Source organism: Oreochromis aureus, linkage group 15 (genome assembly GCF_013358895.1).
Source record: "Oreochromis aureus strain Israel breed Guangdong linkage group 15, ZZ_aureus, whole genome shotgun sequence".
Taxonomy (NCBI): Eukaryota; Metazoa; Chordata; class Actinopteri; order Cichliformes; family Cichlidae; genus Oreochromis; species Oreochromis aureus.
The window spans coordinates 15,283,041-15,302,510 of NC_052956.1; the positions used below are offsets into that span (position 1 = coordinate 15,283,041).

Below are 19,470 nucleotides of genomic sequence, written 5' to 3' on the forward strand. Positions count from 1 at the left end.
TGATGATGATGATGAATGAAGACATTAGAAGAGCAGACATAAATTTAATCTATACCGTGTATGGACTGATATAACTAGATTTAGAGGTACATGCAAACATATATGATATATACGTTATAGCTGATTCCATACGATTTTTCTTCTTCTTTTTCTTCTTCTCTTCTTCTTCTCAAAACCTAGTGCTTATATCAAGTGGCTTGAAGATTATGGTGTATAGTGCAAATATCACTTATTGCAATCTCAGATTGTTTGTCTGAAGCAGATTTAAGAAAATGGTTACAGATGTCTTAATATGATTCTTTGTAACTCTAAACTTTAACCTCAACTCGTGCATCATTTGAGGCCTTCATCACCCAAATGAGTCTTTACACAACTTTTTCCACCTGTGCACTCTCACTCACTGAGACCTTGAAACCAGTAAAGATGTTAAAAAAAATAAAGATAACATTGAAAAACAGAAAACTATTTACATTTATGGAACAAAATGTAAGTTGCATGTCATGTTGTTTTAAGCCAAGGCTAAGGTGGAGTAAAGGACTTTTTAGAGTTACTATAACAGGAAAAGTGAAAAATGTGGCTATGAAAGATAGTGAAGATTAAATATAAAGTGACTTATATGGGTAAAATAAATTTCACTAATGTACACTTAACAGATTTTTACAGATTTTTTGTGTCCCTCTTTCTGTTTTTGTAGAGCTTGAATTACTGTCAGCATCGCTGCCAATTTGAGTTTTTTGGGGGGGATGCTCACTCGGCGGAAGATATTTTTTTAATTTGATCATATAGTTGAGTTATTCATCTTGTCAGGGGAGTAGCTTTGCAACGAAGCAAGGTTTTGTCAGGCAGAAGAAGTGTGTGCATCCCTGAGAGCTGGGACCAACTGGCTGTTGCCATGGATACTTGGTGCTGACACCACAAGAACTGTGTAGGTTTGTTGAAGATATAATTAATAACAAAGGATTAGAGGCAAAGGTAGCATGGGGCTCAGTATGAGAAACCTCATCACACAGTTACTATAATTGGCACCCTTTCCGTGTGTGTGTGTCTGTCCGTGTATTTGTGTGGACACCGCAACAAAAGTTCTTGAAAAAAAAATAACAGTAGCACCCTCATTCTCTGCTGTCGCATTTATCTTCTTGACAAGCAATTTGCTCTAAATATGTTCCCTTGGTTTGAGTTTCAGAATGTTTTTTGGAAAGTAATTTATTTGTACCTGCATTACCGTGATTGGTCCATTGATGCATATCCTGGAGATCCTGGAACATTTATTAGACATAATTAGATAATTGATATGTTTTTATGATACCATGGCTTTCACATCGATGTGCAGAATCTTAAATATGGAACATGTTTACAAGGAGTAATGTACAGACTTAATGAAGGCAAAAGGCTTTATAACAATATGAATCAATGGATACTGAAAAGAAAGAAAGAAAGAAAGAAAGAAAGAAACAAAGAAAGGATTTGTTAATCTGTAATTTTTCTATCATGTTAGCTGCAGCTTTTATTGCATTTTTCAGAAACTACAGTCATCCTAATATCCTAATCATGTCTTTTCTTCTTAGATAGGCTTATTTAATATAAAAGATTTTCAGACCACAGGAGTGTGTCTAAAGTTACATCTTGGAGTGGCCATGATTTTCCCTATCATATATACCACTGGAGTAGTGCTTCTTGGGACTTAACACATTTCATGCTTAAACTTCAGGTTTAATAAAACAGGTGCAGGTTGCACAGAAACTATGAGAAATCACTTGGTTAATCGAATGTCATAAGTTCAACCAACTGTTTTGCTAACACAACACTTTCATTTTTCAGTGAAATTTCAGTCTTCAGTTGTCTCCAGCATTTCAGTAAAAGTCGCCACGAAACCACTGGCTTACCCATCCAAGCTACTTTTCCATTTTACATTACTGAGCAGTTTACTTAATTTATTTGTTATGTTTAGCTAATACTTAAAACCGTTTGACCCTTTTTTCTTGCAGTTTCAGTTGTTAATATAATAGCCAACAGTCCACAATTTCACAAATTTATTAATTATAACAATCTCAATGATTTACCTATGCTGTTATCTTGCAGTTTTAGAGAGCAGTTTAACTCCTAGCCATATTTTAGCAAAAATAATTAATGGCTTGTAATTCATAATTTTAATTAGCTTCTGTAGCTTCTTAAAGTGTCTACCCCAATGATTGTATACAGTGCATGATTCATCAAGTATGTTTAGCTACCACTTTCATTGCTTATTTATACTATTAGCTGATAGTTTTTTACTATTAGCTATACCTGTAGCTGGTGATTTTAGCCATATATTATATATTCCCTTTATGACCTTTCCTGTGCCTGTTTTTTGAGGCTTTTGGTCTTTCCTGTGACTTATTTCTACAATCTTCAACTGAATAAGCAGATAAATAAACAGAAATGACAGCAGTGAGTTGTCCCTACTATTTTAATTGAAGAAAAAAAGATAAATTAATAGTCTAAACAAGACAGACTTATATAGCAAGCACTGAAGTGACTTGTTATAAAACACTGGGTGATATAATTTCCTTGTGCAGTAATGAGCTACAAATATATTCTGTCCAAACAAATCCTGTATATTTTGGTACTAGAGTGAGGACACTTTCAAACTGCAGGAATCATTTTTTTAACAGCCATTACAAGAAAGCTAAAAAAAATCCCCTTACTGTTTGAAGATGCCATGCATAGATAAGCCATTTAAAAGAAAAGCAGATATGGTCGTAGGATGTGCTACACATAAGAGTTTGGATAATTTTAGAGCTTCTTCTTACCAGAAATATGCCAAAGGCAGGAAATCCCACACCATATCAATAAAAATGTCAGAGGCCTGTAAAGAGCAAAGGGTGCACATAGGGGTCACTAAACTTGCACATCAGGTGCATCATAGGAGGTGTTAAGTAGGTTTTTTCAGTGATATAAGCACTCAGAAAGTGTAAAAAAAAATTTGCAACAAAAGTAGCTATTAGCAGATATATTATTTTAGTGAGTTTTTTCAGTGATTCTTTCAATTGGCTAGCAAAAGTTGCAAAAACGGTGAGAAATGTGATCACAGTAATTCCTTAATATTCTGTGAATCTGCAAAATAGTAAAATTGTTAAAAGGAAAAAGCAGCTTATCTTCACATTTGAGAACTGCAATTATGGAATGTTTGACATTTTTACATGAAAAATGACTCAACAATTGTACTCACGCTCATTGTCAGGTAACTACTATAAACTACTGGCAAAGCAGTGCCTTTTTGTTTTCATTTACTTTTCAAAGCTGTCATATCATTGTAATAGGCTGAAACATATAGTGTTCCCTGCTAAAATGTACTTAGGCAAAAGTATTGTGGCATGAAACTAAAGTAGTTAAAAATGGTACTCAAGTGGATTACTGTGAATGTACTTTCACCACTTTTTCTGTAAATACAATTATAGTGTGAGTTTGTGGTGATGAAGTTCGGATTTCTGCAGGTGGCGCTCACTTCTTCGTCTGTTCACCCGTGAAGATGGTCAGCACTTGCGATAACAGCTCAGTGAATCTGCTGCACGATGCCACGCTCACCATTTGCTGTGTGACTGAGTTTGTGGGACACAGTAAGTTTTGTGGCATTATTTGTTGAAAGAAGACTGTCGTATAATAATCGCATGTATTGAGGTCATCTGGTCCCCCTCCTCAGAAGCATTACGCTTCTTATGGAAACATAATGCAGAGTGCATACACTCTCACGCAAAGCTATAGACGGAGATGTTGTTAATCTACAGTATTCACATGAGGAATGTAGCTTTGCAGAACAAACTTTGATCAGGTGCAGAACTTTTGGTGGATACCTTTTAAAGATTGCTGTTGTCTATGCTAACACACTGCCTGTTTGAAACAGATGCTCATCACCCTTGTGATATGCATTATGTGTTTCTGTAATTGCTGCCTGACTAGTGTTATTGCAGACCTAACTGTGTGTTCTGCAGGGATCCCAGGAAACCTATTTCTACACCTCCAGAATGAGCTGGCTCTTATTCAATTTAGCCTATTCTCATTTGATTGCACAGTGTGGTTCTCTAAAAGCGACCCCACAGGTCCGGAGGCATTGACAAGTGTCTCTGCATGAGATGGATAACTGAAGCCACATCGGCACACTGTTTCCTCCTTTTGGCCTTTCATGAGTGCACCTGTTAGATATTATCGGCAGGCTCACCTAAGATACAAAACACAGTTAGGAAGCTCTAGGCCTGAGCGTCTAATACACATATCTAATGATGGGAAGAGTTTAAACGATTCTCTGAAAATGCTTTGAATGATTTGAAATCAATCACTCATCACAGTGTTGCTTTGAAAATCCAAGGGGGACAGAGAGGGAGTGAGCTTGGTGATAGCATGCCGCTTTAAGACTTCCTCAGGAGCTATTAATTCACTGGCACATTATATCAGTTTGTAGGGTAAAAACATTAAATAGTGCAGAGTGGAAATAAAAGATTTGCTTTTCTTCTAGCATTTTAGATTTATCTGGTCCGAGTGAATGGCCCGCTCTTTGTCTCTGACGTCTTTGATGCATGTACCCTGCATTTCTTTTTCATGTAATTGAGTTACAAGTTAAACTGGCTTTTGTCATCTTGAGAAGCATCACACTTGTTTCTCGTCCAACCAGTGTTTAGCGTGAGGTTGCGTGGGCAGAAGGGAGAGCAGTATTAGATCAGCCGTAGTAACAGATGAACGGCGTACAGTCATAGTACTTCATGGTCAGTGCTGATCAGCTGTGGCATTTAGACTGCTCTCCGGGCTTAGTAGAGGACACAGAGTGTGGTCCCGGCAGGGGCTCAACCCAGCCAGGCAGCAACACAACTAGCCGGCAAGGGAAAGCAGAGTGCAACTAGTGAGCAAGGAAGCATCACCAATTATCTCCACCTCTGCGCTTGTAGCAGGAATCCATTTCAGCACCATTACCTCTGGGCAGCCATGGGCTGACAGTCTCTCCCGTCAGGGCGATAGTTCTAAATTGGCTCCCACCCCTCTCCTCCTCCAGAGATTGAAAAGAGATTATTAAAGACATTCATCATAGAAGAAGCCTGAGCCTGTCTGGAAAGTCTGAAAATGGTGAGAAATGGCAGCACAATGGAGAAGGCCTGAAGAAAGAGGGGGAAAGAGGGATGGAGCAGGAAGGAAATGATGAGGAGATATGTCTTTGCTGAAGGCTAGGTGCTCCTAGGAGACAGGGTGGTCCCATGGGTAAATCCGATGGGATGCAGCAGTAGACGGGGTGTGGGGCCCAAGTCTGAGGGAACACATGCGAACAGCAGGCCACCCAGTCATGGCTAAAACCCTACATATCGGATGCAGCACTAATGATACCCCTTGAGACCGTAACAGTCTGGCTACAGCACAACAAGATGCTCCATAACAATCTGGCTACAGCACAGTGTATTATTTCTGTCTGATCCAAGTTGAAATCTTGGAGAAAGACTTTGCAAGCTGGACAAGCTGAAGGTCTGCTGTTGTTGTAAGCTCAGACATTAATTTACATCACAATGCCTTTGACTATTAAAACACTTATGATCATTCCAGCCAAGAAGACAACCACATGTTAAAAATAACGTGTCCTGCCCTGTGTCCTAGCCTTGAACGTGTATTGTAAGACAAATTTTCAGACCAACTTTGTGAACTTTAATGCAGTGCTTTATATCTGTCAAACACTCACTTGCCAGTCTTTACACTCCACCCATGCACAGACTAACAGAGGTGTTATTGATGTAGTTATATAACCACCTGAATATTGATGAACATTACAGCTACAGTATACCCATAAGAATACATGCTCCAATATTGGAAAGCTGTCCTCATGACACAGATTGCATGCATATCAGAAAATGATTAACCTGAGAGTTAGAAGACAATGAAGTGCAACAACAAAATGTGAAGAAGTGAATTTAAAGAGGAATTCTGACAGCAGCAGTGTGACAGCACACAAATGTGCATATTTTACTCTATACATATGCGGACAATTTTAAAATTGCATTTGGTAATAATAAAAAAAAAGAAACTCCACTTTTGGATTTATTCACTACAAGTACAGGTGAGGAAGAGGGTGCAGGCAGGGTCGAAATGAGTGTCAGGGGAGATTTGTGACTGAACGATACAAGAAAGAGTGTAAGGGAGGGTTTACAAGAGGGTAGTGAGACCTGCTGTGAGGAATGGTTTTGAGATGGGGGCAATAACAAAAACATAGGAGGTGGAACTTGAGGTGAAAAAGTTGAAGATGCTAAGACTTGGACAGGATGGGAAATGAGCATATCAGGGGGCCTGTTTTATGCTGAGGGTACAGGACAATTCCACTACACTGAGGGGTCAATGATCGGCCCCATACCACAGAATATTGGATATAATTTTGATTTGAGTAACTTTTATTTGATGTACTTTGGTTGATCTTCTGTCTCTCTCCATGAAATGAAAATTACCATAAATATTAGACACTGTTTATTTCTTTGGATGTGAGCTTATTTAAAAATTCAACAGGGTATCAAATAACTATTCCCCCCACTGCAAATAATCTTTGTAATAGAAACGACTTTCAGCTGCTCCTTTGTCACATATTTGATTCTGCAGAGTTTTACACCAGATTCCCTTCAGAAGTACAAACCCTCAAATTTCTGCAGTCTGCTTTTGATGTAGTAGAGTCCCATTTAACACGACTTGAGTTGATATTAAATACAGGCAAATCCAAGTTAATGATGTTCTTAAATAACAAAAAGTTGTTGTCAAAAAGTTCCTAAGATTAAAATCATTTAAGGGTTTAAAACTGAAATAGTTAAGTATTCAGGGATCGTAGATCAGAATTTCTCATTTAAAACTGACATTAAAAGTATTGAAATTTAAATTTCTTTTTTAGAAATAAAACTTTTTTCCCTCTACAGTTGAGGAAAGACTTGGATACTGTCTACCAATGTTCCCTCTAATTTTTCACGTGTCTGAGCGAACACACAAACTCCCTGAGCGATCCCTTGGACCACTGTGAGCGACATCAGACGTGTGCACTGTGGTCACGCCGGCATCTAATCCATCCAAGTTACATGGTTTATTAAAATAATCAAATTACAGCATTTACATTTATGTTAGACTACTTTTAATTAACTGCTTTAGCCCACTTACAATGAAAATGTAAAAAACTCTTGTTCATGACCTGTGTATTATGTTAACACTATTGGAAGTAAAAATAAACTCCAATTTTGAAAACACAACTTTCTTTCTTTTTAAAAAGAAGCTCTGACTTGTATTATGAGTCTGTGGTCTGGGAGAGAGTCCTGTAACTCTCTGTCTGCAAAATATAGTATATAATGACCAGTGCTGGGCAATTAATTATATAGTTACTTCTTCAAAAAAGTAACTCAGTTTGGCAAACAACAAAGATTTTTGCAGCTATTTTTTTTAAATGCAGCCAAGGCATTTTTAAACAAACATTTCAAACTATTTACAGAACAATCAGCTGTTCTGCATCAAATCTGATGCCACACAAATTATTTGTGCCACTCCAAAAAATAATTTCTGTCCCCTATGAGATAAAGGAGAACAACAGTCTGATACCTGCAGGCCTGACAACAGGAGATGTATCACTCCTGTAACACCTGTAACATTCAGTACTCGCCTCATTGTTCTGACACACACAGCAAAACTACACTACACACTAACTACACAAGATTTGCGCTAAACGTCTCAAATCTCTCACATCTCAGAACACCGCCGTCACTCCTAAAACTTCCCCCCGTTTCTTAACAACTAGATGCCACGTTGCCATATCATTTTTTTGATTGGTCGACATGGTACTTTTTTGGACGAATAGGAAAGGGAGAGGGGGGTGGAGTTTGCTTTTGCTCACAGGCGGAGAGTGCTTTCGAGCCTTTTTTCTTATAAAACGCCGTTTTTACCGTTCATTCCCGCAGTAAATATAAACAACAACAGTATTCAGGAAGAAAACCAAACATTGCATATTTTTCTTTTAATCACAACTCTGGTTTTACGTGGCCTATCAACACAATTTAAAAACTGGTATAAAGTCCACACTTTTTCCGTCAATTGTTCCGTCTGTCCTGCTGACATCTCCAATGGTTGTACACGTTGTCAGTAACGTGGCTTCACTCCACATCAGCCACGCCGCTTTGTCAGCTAAAAGACCGGTGTCAGCACATAAGGACGCTGTCATAGCCTGTCAACCACGTTGATTAGCTGCGTATATACGAATGTAAATCGCATCATTGGCTGGACTATGGGATAAGGTGGCATCGTTCTAATCCCATACCGGAGCAGCCAGTCACTTACTGACTAACACTGCAAAACAGAATTGTTAAAGTATTAATTTTAATTTCAATTCAGGTAAAAATTTTTTGTGCGCAACACAGATTTTCTGTGCGCAGAGACCGTGCCAGCAGTGTGCAATTGCGCACGTGCGCAGCTTAGAGGGACAGTGTCTACCACTGTGCCTGTAACTACATTTTTATTGATGACTGTGGACACTGTGTCCATGATATACCATGCCTTTCTCACTATGACAGCTGGTAAACTGGAGTTTAGGTTAGCTTAGCATAAAGACAGCATCTAGCTCTGTTTATAGTTTAACACTATGAATATCTCAGAGCATTTGGCTTGGCTCAGTTGGATAATTAACAGGCTGCATCTGGCCACTGAGAAGTAGAGAAGACAAGAAACCCCTGTAAAACAACAAATTAGTACATTTATTAAGCTAAAGCTTGTTACGCTAATAAATTAAGCTAATCCCTTAGTTGAGGTTTCTGTCTTTGTAGCTACTTCATCCCTTTGTAAGACTTTATACTCCACTCCACTCTGCTTGCAACTTTTATTAATACTTAAAATTTGCATTATTATTATTACCAGGGACCACAGGCAGATGCAGTCAAGCTGTAGCCAACAGCTGTATGGTAGCTAACTAAAACGATCCTCGTGTGTTTTTTGGTGCATTTTTAATATAGTTAGATTCCTCTTCATTCACCTTTAGTAAAAGCCTGCTGCAGTTTTGATAATGGAAATTCTTGCATGTTATTTCCTGTTAGTGACCAGTAATTAGCAGGCATTTGAATCTATGTTATATGGATGCTTTGCTAATGTTAGTTGATGGTAAAAGCCATAAAGCTAAAATCAGGACTTTGGAATGCAGGTCCTTCTTCTAACATACACTATGGGATATACACATAACACAGAGACATTTGAGAGGTATCGATTGAATAAAACAGTATAATTGCAAACTGTAAAACAATTTCTAAAGTTCACTTGCTTACTTTTGGTATTATTCCGTAACAGACAAGTCAAATTCCAACTTGTTATTTCTCTTAGAATTTCTTAATGATTACGGCTATTCTTTTAATGAGATATTAATGAGATCCCAGCAATCAATTACTCGACAAGCCCGTCTAGTCTGTGTGTGTGTGTGTCAGCTGCCATGTGCTCTGTTGGATCAATTCTCTTCTACAACCACTGACCTGGAAAAAGCTGAAAAAGCTTTGCCTGCTCTGCTATCAATAGACAGTCTAATTAAGACCAGCACTGTCTGCTCAAATAGTAAAGACACTTGCTAGGATTGTATGAAAATTCCCTGTCAGTAAACCTAAACCTGGAGCTTCTGCAGATTAACTGTGACTCTCACTGTATTTGACTGTGGCCTCAGACTCTGGATGCCCTTGCCTGTCATAGCAGGGAGTTAGCCTGGCACTGAAGGAGGCCATCTGTTCAGCCTAGAGTGAAATGTATTGGATCACTGTAAGGTTGCTTGCACAATAGTGAGGCAGGATTGGGTTAGAACTCTTTAAAATTGGAGCTATCCATTGGACCATGGATCATCTGCCATTTAAAACAATTAGAGAGAGGACACATCTGTATAGACTGGACTTAAGCCAATGGATGGGACAAGCAGCAAAGCCTGCTCCCTCTCTCAGAGAGGCACAGCAAAGAAGGGCCAGCATTTCTCAAAGTCATGGGCCCCCTTGAGTCCGGCTACCCCCATGTTCAATGGTGATCAAGTCTGGCTGGAGGAGCTGATAGACCCTGCTTCTAACCAGTCCTCTCCCAGTCAGCCATCTAGCCCCAGCGATCCAAGCAGCAGTCCAGGAGGCAGCAGGAGTAGCAGTGACGGCACTGACAGCCTGCACAGTTGGAACTCTGGGGTGACCTGCATCCTGCACAAGTCTATCAAGAAGCAGAGCCAGGAAGCTTTTCAGACTCGGCTCAGAGGAGACAGAGAGTGGGAGAAGCTTGCAGCAGTCCCTTCTACCAGGCCTCATGGCAGAGGACATCCACAGGCAGAGCAGGGAGGAGACAGCCACAGCAGAAATCTGCATCAAGGGAGGGGCTCTGTACTTTCACACACCAGCTCTAAGAGCGGAAAACTACAGTGTGTACTGGAGGAAAAGATTGAAGCCAAACTGAAGTTTTCGCAGTTCCTGGATGAGGTGACGTCTAATGTGCTTGACCCAAACAGCATGCAGGCATTTGGAAAACCAGCATCTCCCTCTGGCTTCACCAATACAAATGCTGATCAGCCTCAAGCAGAGATCCACGTGGTGAGCCCCAGGCTACCCTGCTCAATGGCCCAGCAGCAAGGCCCTTTAGCCGAGCAGAAGACTCCGGAAGAGCGGACTTCTCCTGACCTGGTAGAAAAAAAGTATCTGGAGACGGACATCGACACTGTAAGGAAGGGCGATGAGCTGCACGACCTGGAGATAAAAGCAGACACACCAGAACAAATAGATGAGAAATATGTGATTCCACCTCCTCCAGAGTTCCGTCAAGGATTTAAGATGAAGAGTCACTTTCCTGAGTTTCACTATGACTTCCCCAGATACCCCTACAGATCTATCTCTCTGCCCAGGGGCATCAACATGGTGAGTGATGAAAGTCTTCCCAGTCTTTAATCAAAGCCAGGCCTCTGAACATATGTTGTGATTGGAACGGAAATTGTTCCTCTCAGTTTTTGAAGAGATGTCTGAGTAAATCAAGCCTTTGTATGCTCTGAGTGAGCCATTCCTGATTTTTCTGCTCTATTATTAAGAGCGTAAAGAGCTCAAGTAAACACGGGCATGTCAAAGAGTTACAATGTCTTTGTCTAGTGCAGTCTGTGGGGTTTTGTTTGAATAATCCAAGAAGCAGTTGCATATAAAATGAATGCTAGAAAAATAAATAAAACAATAAATTATTAAAGCCAGAGTTATGGGGAGAAAATATAAAAAGAAACTTTTATAGCCCCACTACAGAACTTTGTTATCGATATCTGAACCAGAAAGCCATTCATATACTTGACATTCCTGCCTTTATCCAATTTTACAGTCTGTATATTATATAGAGGCCTAGTTGCATACACATATAAGATAAAACGAAAGATACAATAGTCATTCCAGCTTTTTGCCCACTTGAGGGCAGTAGAAATGAACTGCAAACACCACACAGACACCTTAAATGTTGTTGAGTTTCTGACCTCCAACCTATGCGCTAATTTTAGCTCTGATTTGCTCTCCACCATGCTGCTTGATGAAGCACCAATGTGATTATTTGACTCATATGCAGTTTTTTTTCGGGCTTTTTATTATTTTGCCGAAAGGAACACTGGGATAAAAGCAAAACATTTAAAGTTATGACCACTGAAACACCTCTAGGTCTAAAAGAAGTTCGAGCTTTGGGCGATGATTCTCTCAGAGTCTTACACAGAGTCTTTCAGTTTACTGCTAATTATAAAAATATGGTTTATGATTTAAAGCCTCTGCAATCGACTTGGGTTCGCCCAAGTCAAGCCCTTCAAAGTTGTCACCTCACTGGTGATTATTGAACCTAGAATATGTAGTCAGAAAGCAGACAAACCATGTCATCCTGGTGATGACATTTTGAGTGTTCCACGCAAGTTCTGCTGAGCTAAAGCTTCCAATTAATAGTAAAACATTTGGAGCAAGAATGAGCTGTGGGTGTACGATTTCTCCTGCTGACCCACATAGACATCCTCAGCTGATTCAATAGACTGGGTATGCTGATGTCTGTAAGTTTGCACAGGAGCACAGCTTCATGCTGACCAGTAAGCAGACTTTTATGGGACTCCTCATTAGCATTCTACCCATTAGCAACTCCTCCACACAAACAATTTGAACTGAACAATGCTGTCATTTACTGACTCAGCCCACTCACTCGCATTTATTTTGTGACATCCATCATTTACTCAGTTTGAAACATAACCTTGCTAAAATGAAAGCAGCGAACCTTGTTGCACAACTGTTTCCTTCTCAAGTAGCAACCAGTGTTTCCACTGGCTTACACCACTACAGTGCATTACACAGGAGGACAAGCCTAAGGGCTCAATCAGCAATTACTACAACCAGCGAGGGTATTTTTGCAGTCTCAGCATGACATCCATGTCAGTGGTGGATGATGAGGATGATGAAGCACCTGGCTAAGGTTACCTAGTTGCTAAATGTGCACCGCTTTGCAGACTAGGAACCGTGCAAGCTTATTGTTTTACATCTCCGGGTTTGGGGTCTGTTTTTTTTTAGCAGTTCTCACCCCCAAAAAACAAAACATACTTGACAGATCTTCAAACTCTGTGTCGCTCCCATTTAATAATAAAGGAGAAGACCACATTGCCTTAATTTATTGTCTGATTAAAATTCAGCCTTTGCCGTCACCTTAGCAACTGCTTGAAAAAAGGTGGGTGGTGTGTGGGGGCTGAGAGGCAGGCATGTGAGCCTGTTGGCGTTCATCTCAGTGTGAGTGTCTGTGTGTCGCTGCAAAGTTTCATCTCCTCACACAAGTCCTTGTACTTGTAACGAAACATTCTTTGCACTTGACCTTCTGCTGTGCACACACACACACACACACACACTCACACACTGAACACGCATTCCCCCCACCCCCCGCTTTAAGGTGTGTTTTGTTTGTACTCTGACTCAAATAATCTCTTCGCAACGACTGCTTCCTTCATTAATTACAGGGGATAAATATGGATGAACCTCTCCTCTAAGTGCAGATGGTAAAATCTGCTTTCTAGCATTTGTCAAATTATGAAACATGATAACATAACAGCATGGATACCACCCTCGATCGGGCCTAAATTTGAATGGAGATGGGGGAATATTCTCAAATCGATGCATAATTCATCGCTCTCGGAAAAAGAAAAAAAGCAGCCGATTCATATAAAACCTAGTCTCCTTAACAGCCAGGGACTTGAGATGTAAGATTCAACAGATTGAACCACCTGTTCCCCCCACTCTCCACCCCCCCACCTCCCCCTTGTTTCCCCTTCTTTCTATGTCTCTCTCCACATCCTCCTCCCTCTCTTTCCCTCTTTGCTCCTTCTCTCCGATTCAGCACCTCGACAGAGATACTGAGTCGCTGCCAGTATCCCTCATGGGGGGGCTTGCCATGTATCTGCAGTCTGGCTGCAATGGAGGTTTTCACTCTCCCTCCCTCCCTTCTTCCCCTTTTCCTTCGCCTCGCTTTCTCACTCTCTCCTCTCGCACTCCCGGTATGGTACGATTGTTCTCTTCTCACCTCAAGTGAGCGCAGATGTACACATCCGGGCGCAGTCTGATGAGCGTTGCATGGGGTTTCTCACTAGTAAGGGAAAAGGGAAGAGGAGTAGATGAGGGAGCACGGATGTGAGTGGGGGGGGGAAATGTGGGGACATAAACAAACACATAGGGAAACAGAGAGAGTGTGCTTGCTGAATATGTATGTTTCTTTTCTCGTTCTTTCTTTTTCTTTTCTTTTTTTTGTGGAGGGTGTTTGTGCTGCAACGGTGCTCCACTTGGCAGCTTCTGGGCCAGTTTGATGGGTCCGCTCCACTAACATGCTGTCATTTCCTTTAGATGCCTGACGAAGTGATGAACAACATAGACACCATCAGGTAAGCTTCACCCTCTCCCTCTCTCCCTCTCCCTCCTTTTTCTGCACATATCTTTCAGCACTCCATCATCACGCCCCCACGTTCTCCCTGTCTTCTTCCTTTAAGCTCCTTCCCTCCCACTCTTCCTGTCTCTCTCTCGCTGTCTTTCTACTCTTGCACAGTCTCTCCCTCACTCCCTCTTGTCTTTCCTCCTGGCTCAGCTGCTGCCGCTGCTGCTGCTGCTGCTGGAGTGGCGAGGTGCTAGTGGCGGCGACAGTTTTAGTGGTGGAGGAGGAGGTGGTGGGGTGGGCGCATGTGTTGGGGGTTTTCTCCGAGCTTTAAGGGAAAGCTGGGTAAACCAATCCAGATAGCATATAGAGAGGGGGTTTTCTCCATCCCCGGCGAGGCTCCGGCAGCAGGATTTTTATCTCTCGGTCTTCAGGATGAAGCTCTGCGCGAGCGGAAGGTACTGCTTCACTGTTTGCATCTTTGATTTGGATTACAAAGCTGCTTTTGGTTGCGTGTGAATATGTGTGTTTGTGTGCTCATCTGTACGTGATGTGGCTGCACTTGCCATGTCAGTTCGTGCTCTCTGTTTACTGATGCAGTGCTGTTAGGAATGATGTCTCTTCTCTGATACTTTGTCAAAGATAAAAGGGTGTATTTTGCAGAAGAAGGCTGACACGGTTCCATGCGGGGAACCTCTTGGCTGGAAATTCGCTGCAGTGACTATGGCGTTACTGTAAAAGCTTTTTCCCCAACAGATCAATCAGGAGGTTTTTTTTTAAATTTTTTTTTATTTTAAATAATCTTGAATCTTTTAAGGTTCCCAAAATGTCCATCCACGACTGTTACACATTGGTTTCTGTGTGATTTTTGGACTGTCACCTGTCGGAATGCACCTGTAACACTGATTAATTACTCTGCATGATAACGCTGTTTTGCCACCATGAATACTTAAGCAAGAGCAGCTCTGATCTGTATGTGTTTAAACAAGCCTGGCAGTCAAAAAAACACAAACGTGAGCGCGTGCTGGTGTAGACAGACTTTAATGAGCTCATTACAAAATTGCAGGTGCTCGCCCACTTTTCTGATTTAAGTATTTCAGAAAAATTAGAGCAGCAGAGGAAACATGACGAGATGCAGGGGCCACCCCCCCCCACCTCCCACTCTCTGCTTTGTACCTCACTGGCCTACAGTAGACATGTTTTAATTAATACTAGTACTAATGAACCATTATTAATCCGGCTCAGATGAAAACAGATCCCAAGCTTTTCCTTTTGTGTTAGATTACCGATGGTGTTATTACGATTTCAGGAAGATTACAGTTTAAAAGCCATTTAACCAGGCGACGAGGGGTAATTAATCTTGACGGGGTGTTTCTCTAATAGGAGGCATCAATTGTCCTCACCTCTGTGTCACAGCTTTAATTGAATTATAGCAGCTGTGCCGAAATAAGAGGGGGGTAGCCCCGTGTCTATTCTGCTCGCTCTTTGCATAGGAAACCAGGTCACCTGTAGCCTATAAGCAAGCTGTGATGGGGTTAAAGAGAAATCAGGACCCACCTGAGAGTCTGACCCTACCTCTTCATCTTCCCCCCCTCCACCATATCTGCGAGATGCCTTCGAGTCTAAATGATGAAATGTCCTGAAATCTCTCACACTCCGTTGCTCCTGCTCTCTCTCACTCGCTCTTCCTCTTTCGCAATCCCTGTCCCTCTCTTGTCCGGGCTCATGTGTCGGGGCCCTGGAGGTGGAGATGTAAATTTTGCATGGCGACACATTGGAGCTCCAACGCAGAGGAGACCTCGGGTGGATTAAACAGATTTAAAGTTTCAAGGAGTTTTAAAAAAAAATCGTCGTCAGAATACTCTAGCGGATGAATAACAGTGTGAAGGGTTTTATTTTAAACATAAGATTGATACCGCTTTTTAAAAAGCATGATTGACAGCCAAAGATTGAGCAAAATTATTATGCCGCTGTCTTGGTGAGTGGTGATGGAAGTGATGTCCTTGAGAGGCAGTAAAACAAAAGTCTGGGTTAGTTTTTAGATTTTTAGGATGCTGATTGATGACATTTTTTTTCTTCCTTCAATAATTCCATCAAACCCACTGTGACTGGATATAATTTCAGAATAATGTATGCACATTAAGTACCCTCATTATACAGGAAGAGAAGGCGATTAAAAGGTGCTTCACACTGTTAAGTTTCAGAATGTATCCTGCACTTTACATCTTGGTCTCTTTAAGCCTGTTTTTAAGTAGATCTTTTTAGATATATACAGATTAAAGAAAGAACAACATAACGTGTCATGAAGAGGCCAGATAAGAGCTTAAATGCTCACTGGGATATGAGCTATAAATAGGCACTCACTCATTTGATGTGTTAATGATGGTGGTGGAGAGAGTTATCCAACACGTGACCTGCCAGGTGTTCACTTGGCTTGAGCTCTGGTGACTTTGAAGACCACAGATCTTTTTTTTAGTCATTAAGTCATTCAGTGACCCTTCATGCCCTAAAGGGAGGGATCTGTATTCATTATGTTTCTGCACTATTGTTTTTTGTTTTCTTTTAAAAGAGCATTTTGGCATTTTGGGGAAGCACCCTTAATCACTGCCTCAGTTAGTCCGCTATAATGTCTCGGCCTCAATCTGAAGGTAAACCAAATCTTCCTACTCCTCTGAAGCTCACTAATTAACATGTCCCGTCTTGTTCGTTTAATCTGTACAAAAGCCAAACGTGAAACAGCAGCTTGTAGTTTTTATAGCTTGGTTATTCCACAGCTCAAACAAACACGATACATGTCAATTATTGAGCTTCATTCGTGCTGCTTTGTGGATTTTGTTGCTTGCGACAGAGCCACGCTGCCTGTTTCCTAATCCAGACTGGCTGCCAGTGGTATGAGAGTGATATCAGTTTTCTCATCTAATTCTTGGCAAGAACACAAATAAAAGGCTCTCCCGAAGTCTTGAACTGCCGTTTAATTTTAACTTAAATTTGCCAACTGGAAGGTTTTTCTCTGCTCGTTCACATGGTAGTCGCTGTTTGTGCTGTGTTTCAGTTAATACTGTTTCTATTTGATGCTAATAATACATGTAGAATACTGGACTCTATTATAAATGAGTCAAATGGCCATGTTTATGTTGTAGCAAAGGCACCTGTCAGCGTCTGGGATGTGGTCGCAGGTTAGTGAACACTTTTCAAAGTCGACATGGTGGATAAATGGTGCAGAAATGGGGCAAGGTGAACACCAGAGTGACTCCGACAAGGGCAAGATTGTTTGCGTTGAAACATTTCCAGAACAGTGATGGCAGGTTGTGGGAGTCAGAGGAGTGACAAAAAGATCTGCTGCTTGTGATCATATTCATATGTGTATTCATAGTTTTCACACAATATTACATCGCTATAGGAACGCCTACATAGAGGACAAATAGGAGCTTTCCCCGTTTGTTCTGCCAGCTGTTAACTTGGATGCACTTGGAAGTCCCTCAGTCCAGTTTCTTTCTCGCAGTGGCCATTTTGTACCAATCCATCCTTTTCCATAGCAACTCTTGTTTCGTTTAAACTGGTTTATTTCATAGAGATGTCGTCCATTAATGGACATAAGTCTCAAAATACTGTATGAGACAGAAACATGACAGATTTTAGCAAAATGGCTAGTTTACATCCTTAGTCCCAAGGCAGATAACCAAAAATATAGCCTACTATATGCAAGACAACAATGGTATTTAGAGTGAGTGAGATAAATCTAAAAAAACAAAACAAAACTTGTTATCAAGCTGTTCAAAAATATTACTACTAATACCCATAAACTGGATCAGCGTGAGATACACTATATGGATACAATCTCTTGTCCATATAGGAGCAACATCTTTTAATCGTTGAATTCAGGTTTTCAGTCTCAGGTATATAAAATCAAGCATGTGGTCATGTAGTCTGCCTTTACAACCATTGGTGAATGAATGAGTTTCGTTTGTGAAAGCGCTCACTGAATTCAAGCGTAGTACTGTAATAGGATGCCACCATTGTGGCATATTCCACGATCAACTGTTAGTGGTATTAATGCAAAGTTGAACCACAAAGCAGTAGACCACGGTCATCACCAAACCTCCTCTGGCATTAACATCAGCATAAAAACTGTGCACTGGGAGCTTTGTGGTATAACTGAGCAGCTCCTTTAGGTATAATGTGTATGTGTACTTTTTTCCACATAGTGTTCCTCCTTCCCCCTCCAAACAGCAACATTATTGACCCATCCAGCTCCAAAATAAACAGAACTGTCTGTACTTTTGTGCACTTCCATCCTGTTGGCAGTCTGAGGAATTCTCCACAATAAACACATATAAAACGCTGCCAAAATGAAGCTCTGGCTGGGACCTCACTGTGGTGGGTGCTGTTTATTGATCGCAGATACATAAAACTTGCAGTATATTTACATAGCTTTGTTTTTCTCCTTCTCAGAAATGACTATTTGTGGCTTGAAACAGCTGGAAAATTAACAGGCTTTTGTTGCAATTCTATGGAGTGTCCCATAAGTCAGAATGGTGAAAACTACGAAGACCTCAGGGCACCTTCAGATTCCCTGAGCTGTTCCGAAAGGGGAGTTTTGGCTGATCATTATAGATAGAGAGATGTTAGAGCAACAGAGAGGACGTGTTTGAAAGCGGCGTGGGAGAGAGGCTGCTCTGAAGAGGCGAGAACTTAGTTTTGACCTGCTGAAGTGGACAGTGTTGCTCTGACAGACTGATGCTCTCCACTGTCCTCTGTGGTCTGACCAGTCAGCCTCTCTCTCCCACACTGTCTGTAGGTCTCTCCATCCTGAAGCTCTGAGAGCTCCCCCGGGGGGCCATTAAGCCTATCTTATTATCTTAACCCCATTATTTCTCCTCCCCTTTGCCTTCTTCAGCACCAGCGGTCAGGTTGTGCTGGTCAGATTTATTCCTCATTGTGATGAAGCCTGCCTAATATGACAGCGGCTATAACTCAATTTTTTTGTAATTTGACTTGAATTGGACATTTACATAGTAATCTGCATTGTAGGTCAGTTTGTGGTCAATGGAAGTGACACCACTTTAATGAATTTTAAAGCGAGAGTTAGATTTTTTTCTGAACAGAAGCCACTGTGAATACCAATGACAAAGAATGGTAATGCTAAATTATAGCCGGTGAATGAGCTAAAATAGTGTTTAGCGCAGAACTATAATGCTAAACTTGTGTATTATTAGTAGAAGTGAGGTAAAGCGTCTATAAGCATCTATATAAACATGGATATAGCCACTGTGGTAAAGCATACTCTACTTTATGTTAACTTGAACCCTAATTCTGAGTTTACTTGTATTCAGTAAAGTGTGGAACTGGAGATTAAGGGGACAAACCCATCAGTGAAGTGTTTACTGAGGTCATAGAGCAACAGAGCTCGAAGTGTTTTTTGTAACCAGAGGGGTCGTGTCCTGCTGGCCATTAGAAAGAGTGCTTCAAGCCACTTCCACCTTGAGTTAATTTTCAGACCCAGAAATCTGTTTTTTATATACAGTCTATAAAAATACAGCAGTATTCACCAAATGGTTGCTAACCTTTGCATAACCCCTGCATAAGAGTTGTTTGTAATGCTTT

General features: G+C 41.0%; 1 protein-coding gene across 2 annotated transcripts in view; it reads left to right on the top strand.

The window, feature by feature from the left end:
* Window positions 1-14,188: 14,188 nt before the first annotated feature.
* si:dkey-174m14.3 (uncharacterized protein LOC563117 homolog) overlaps window positions 14,189-19,470 on the top strand; it is a 32,787-nt gene continuing 27,505 nt past the window's right edge. Inside the window, exon 1 of one of the 2 annotated variants that reach the window (XM_039598701.1) lies at window positions 14,189-14,324. In XM_039598701.1, coding sequence (XP_039454635.1) covers window positions 14,302-14,324 — 23 coding nt within the window. In that variant the 5' untranslated portion in view covers window positions 14,189-14,301. The remainder of the gene's footprint in view (window positions 14,325-19,470) is intronic. The other variant, XM_031730171.2, reaches the window with a different exon arrangement.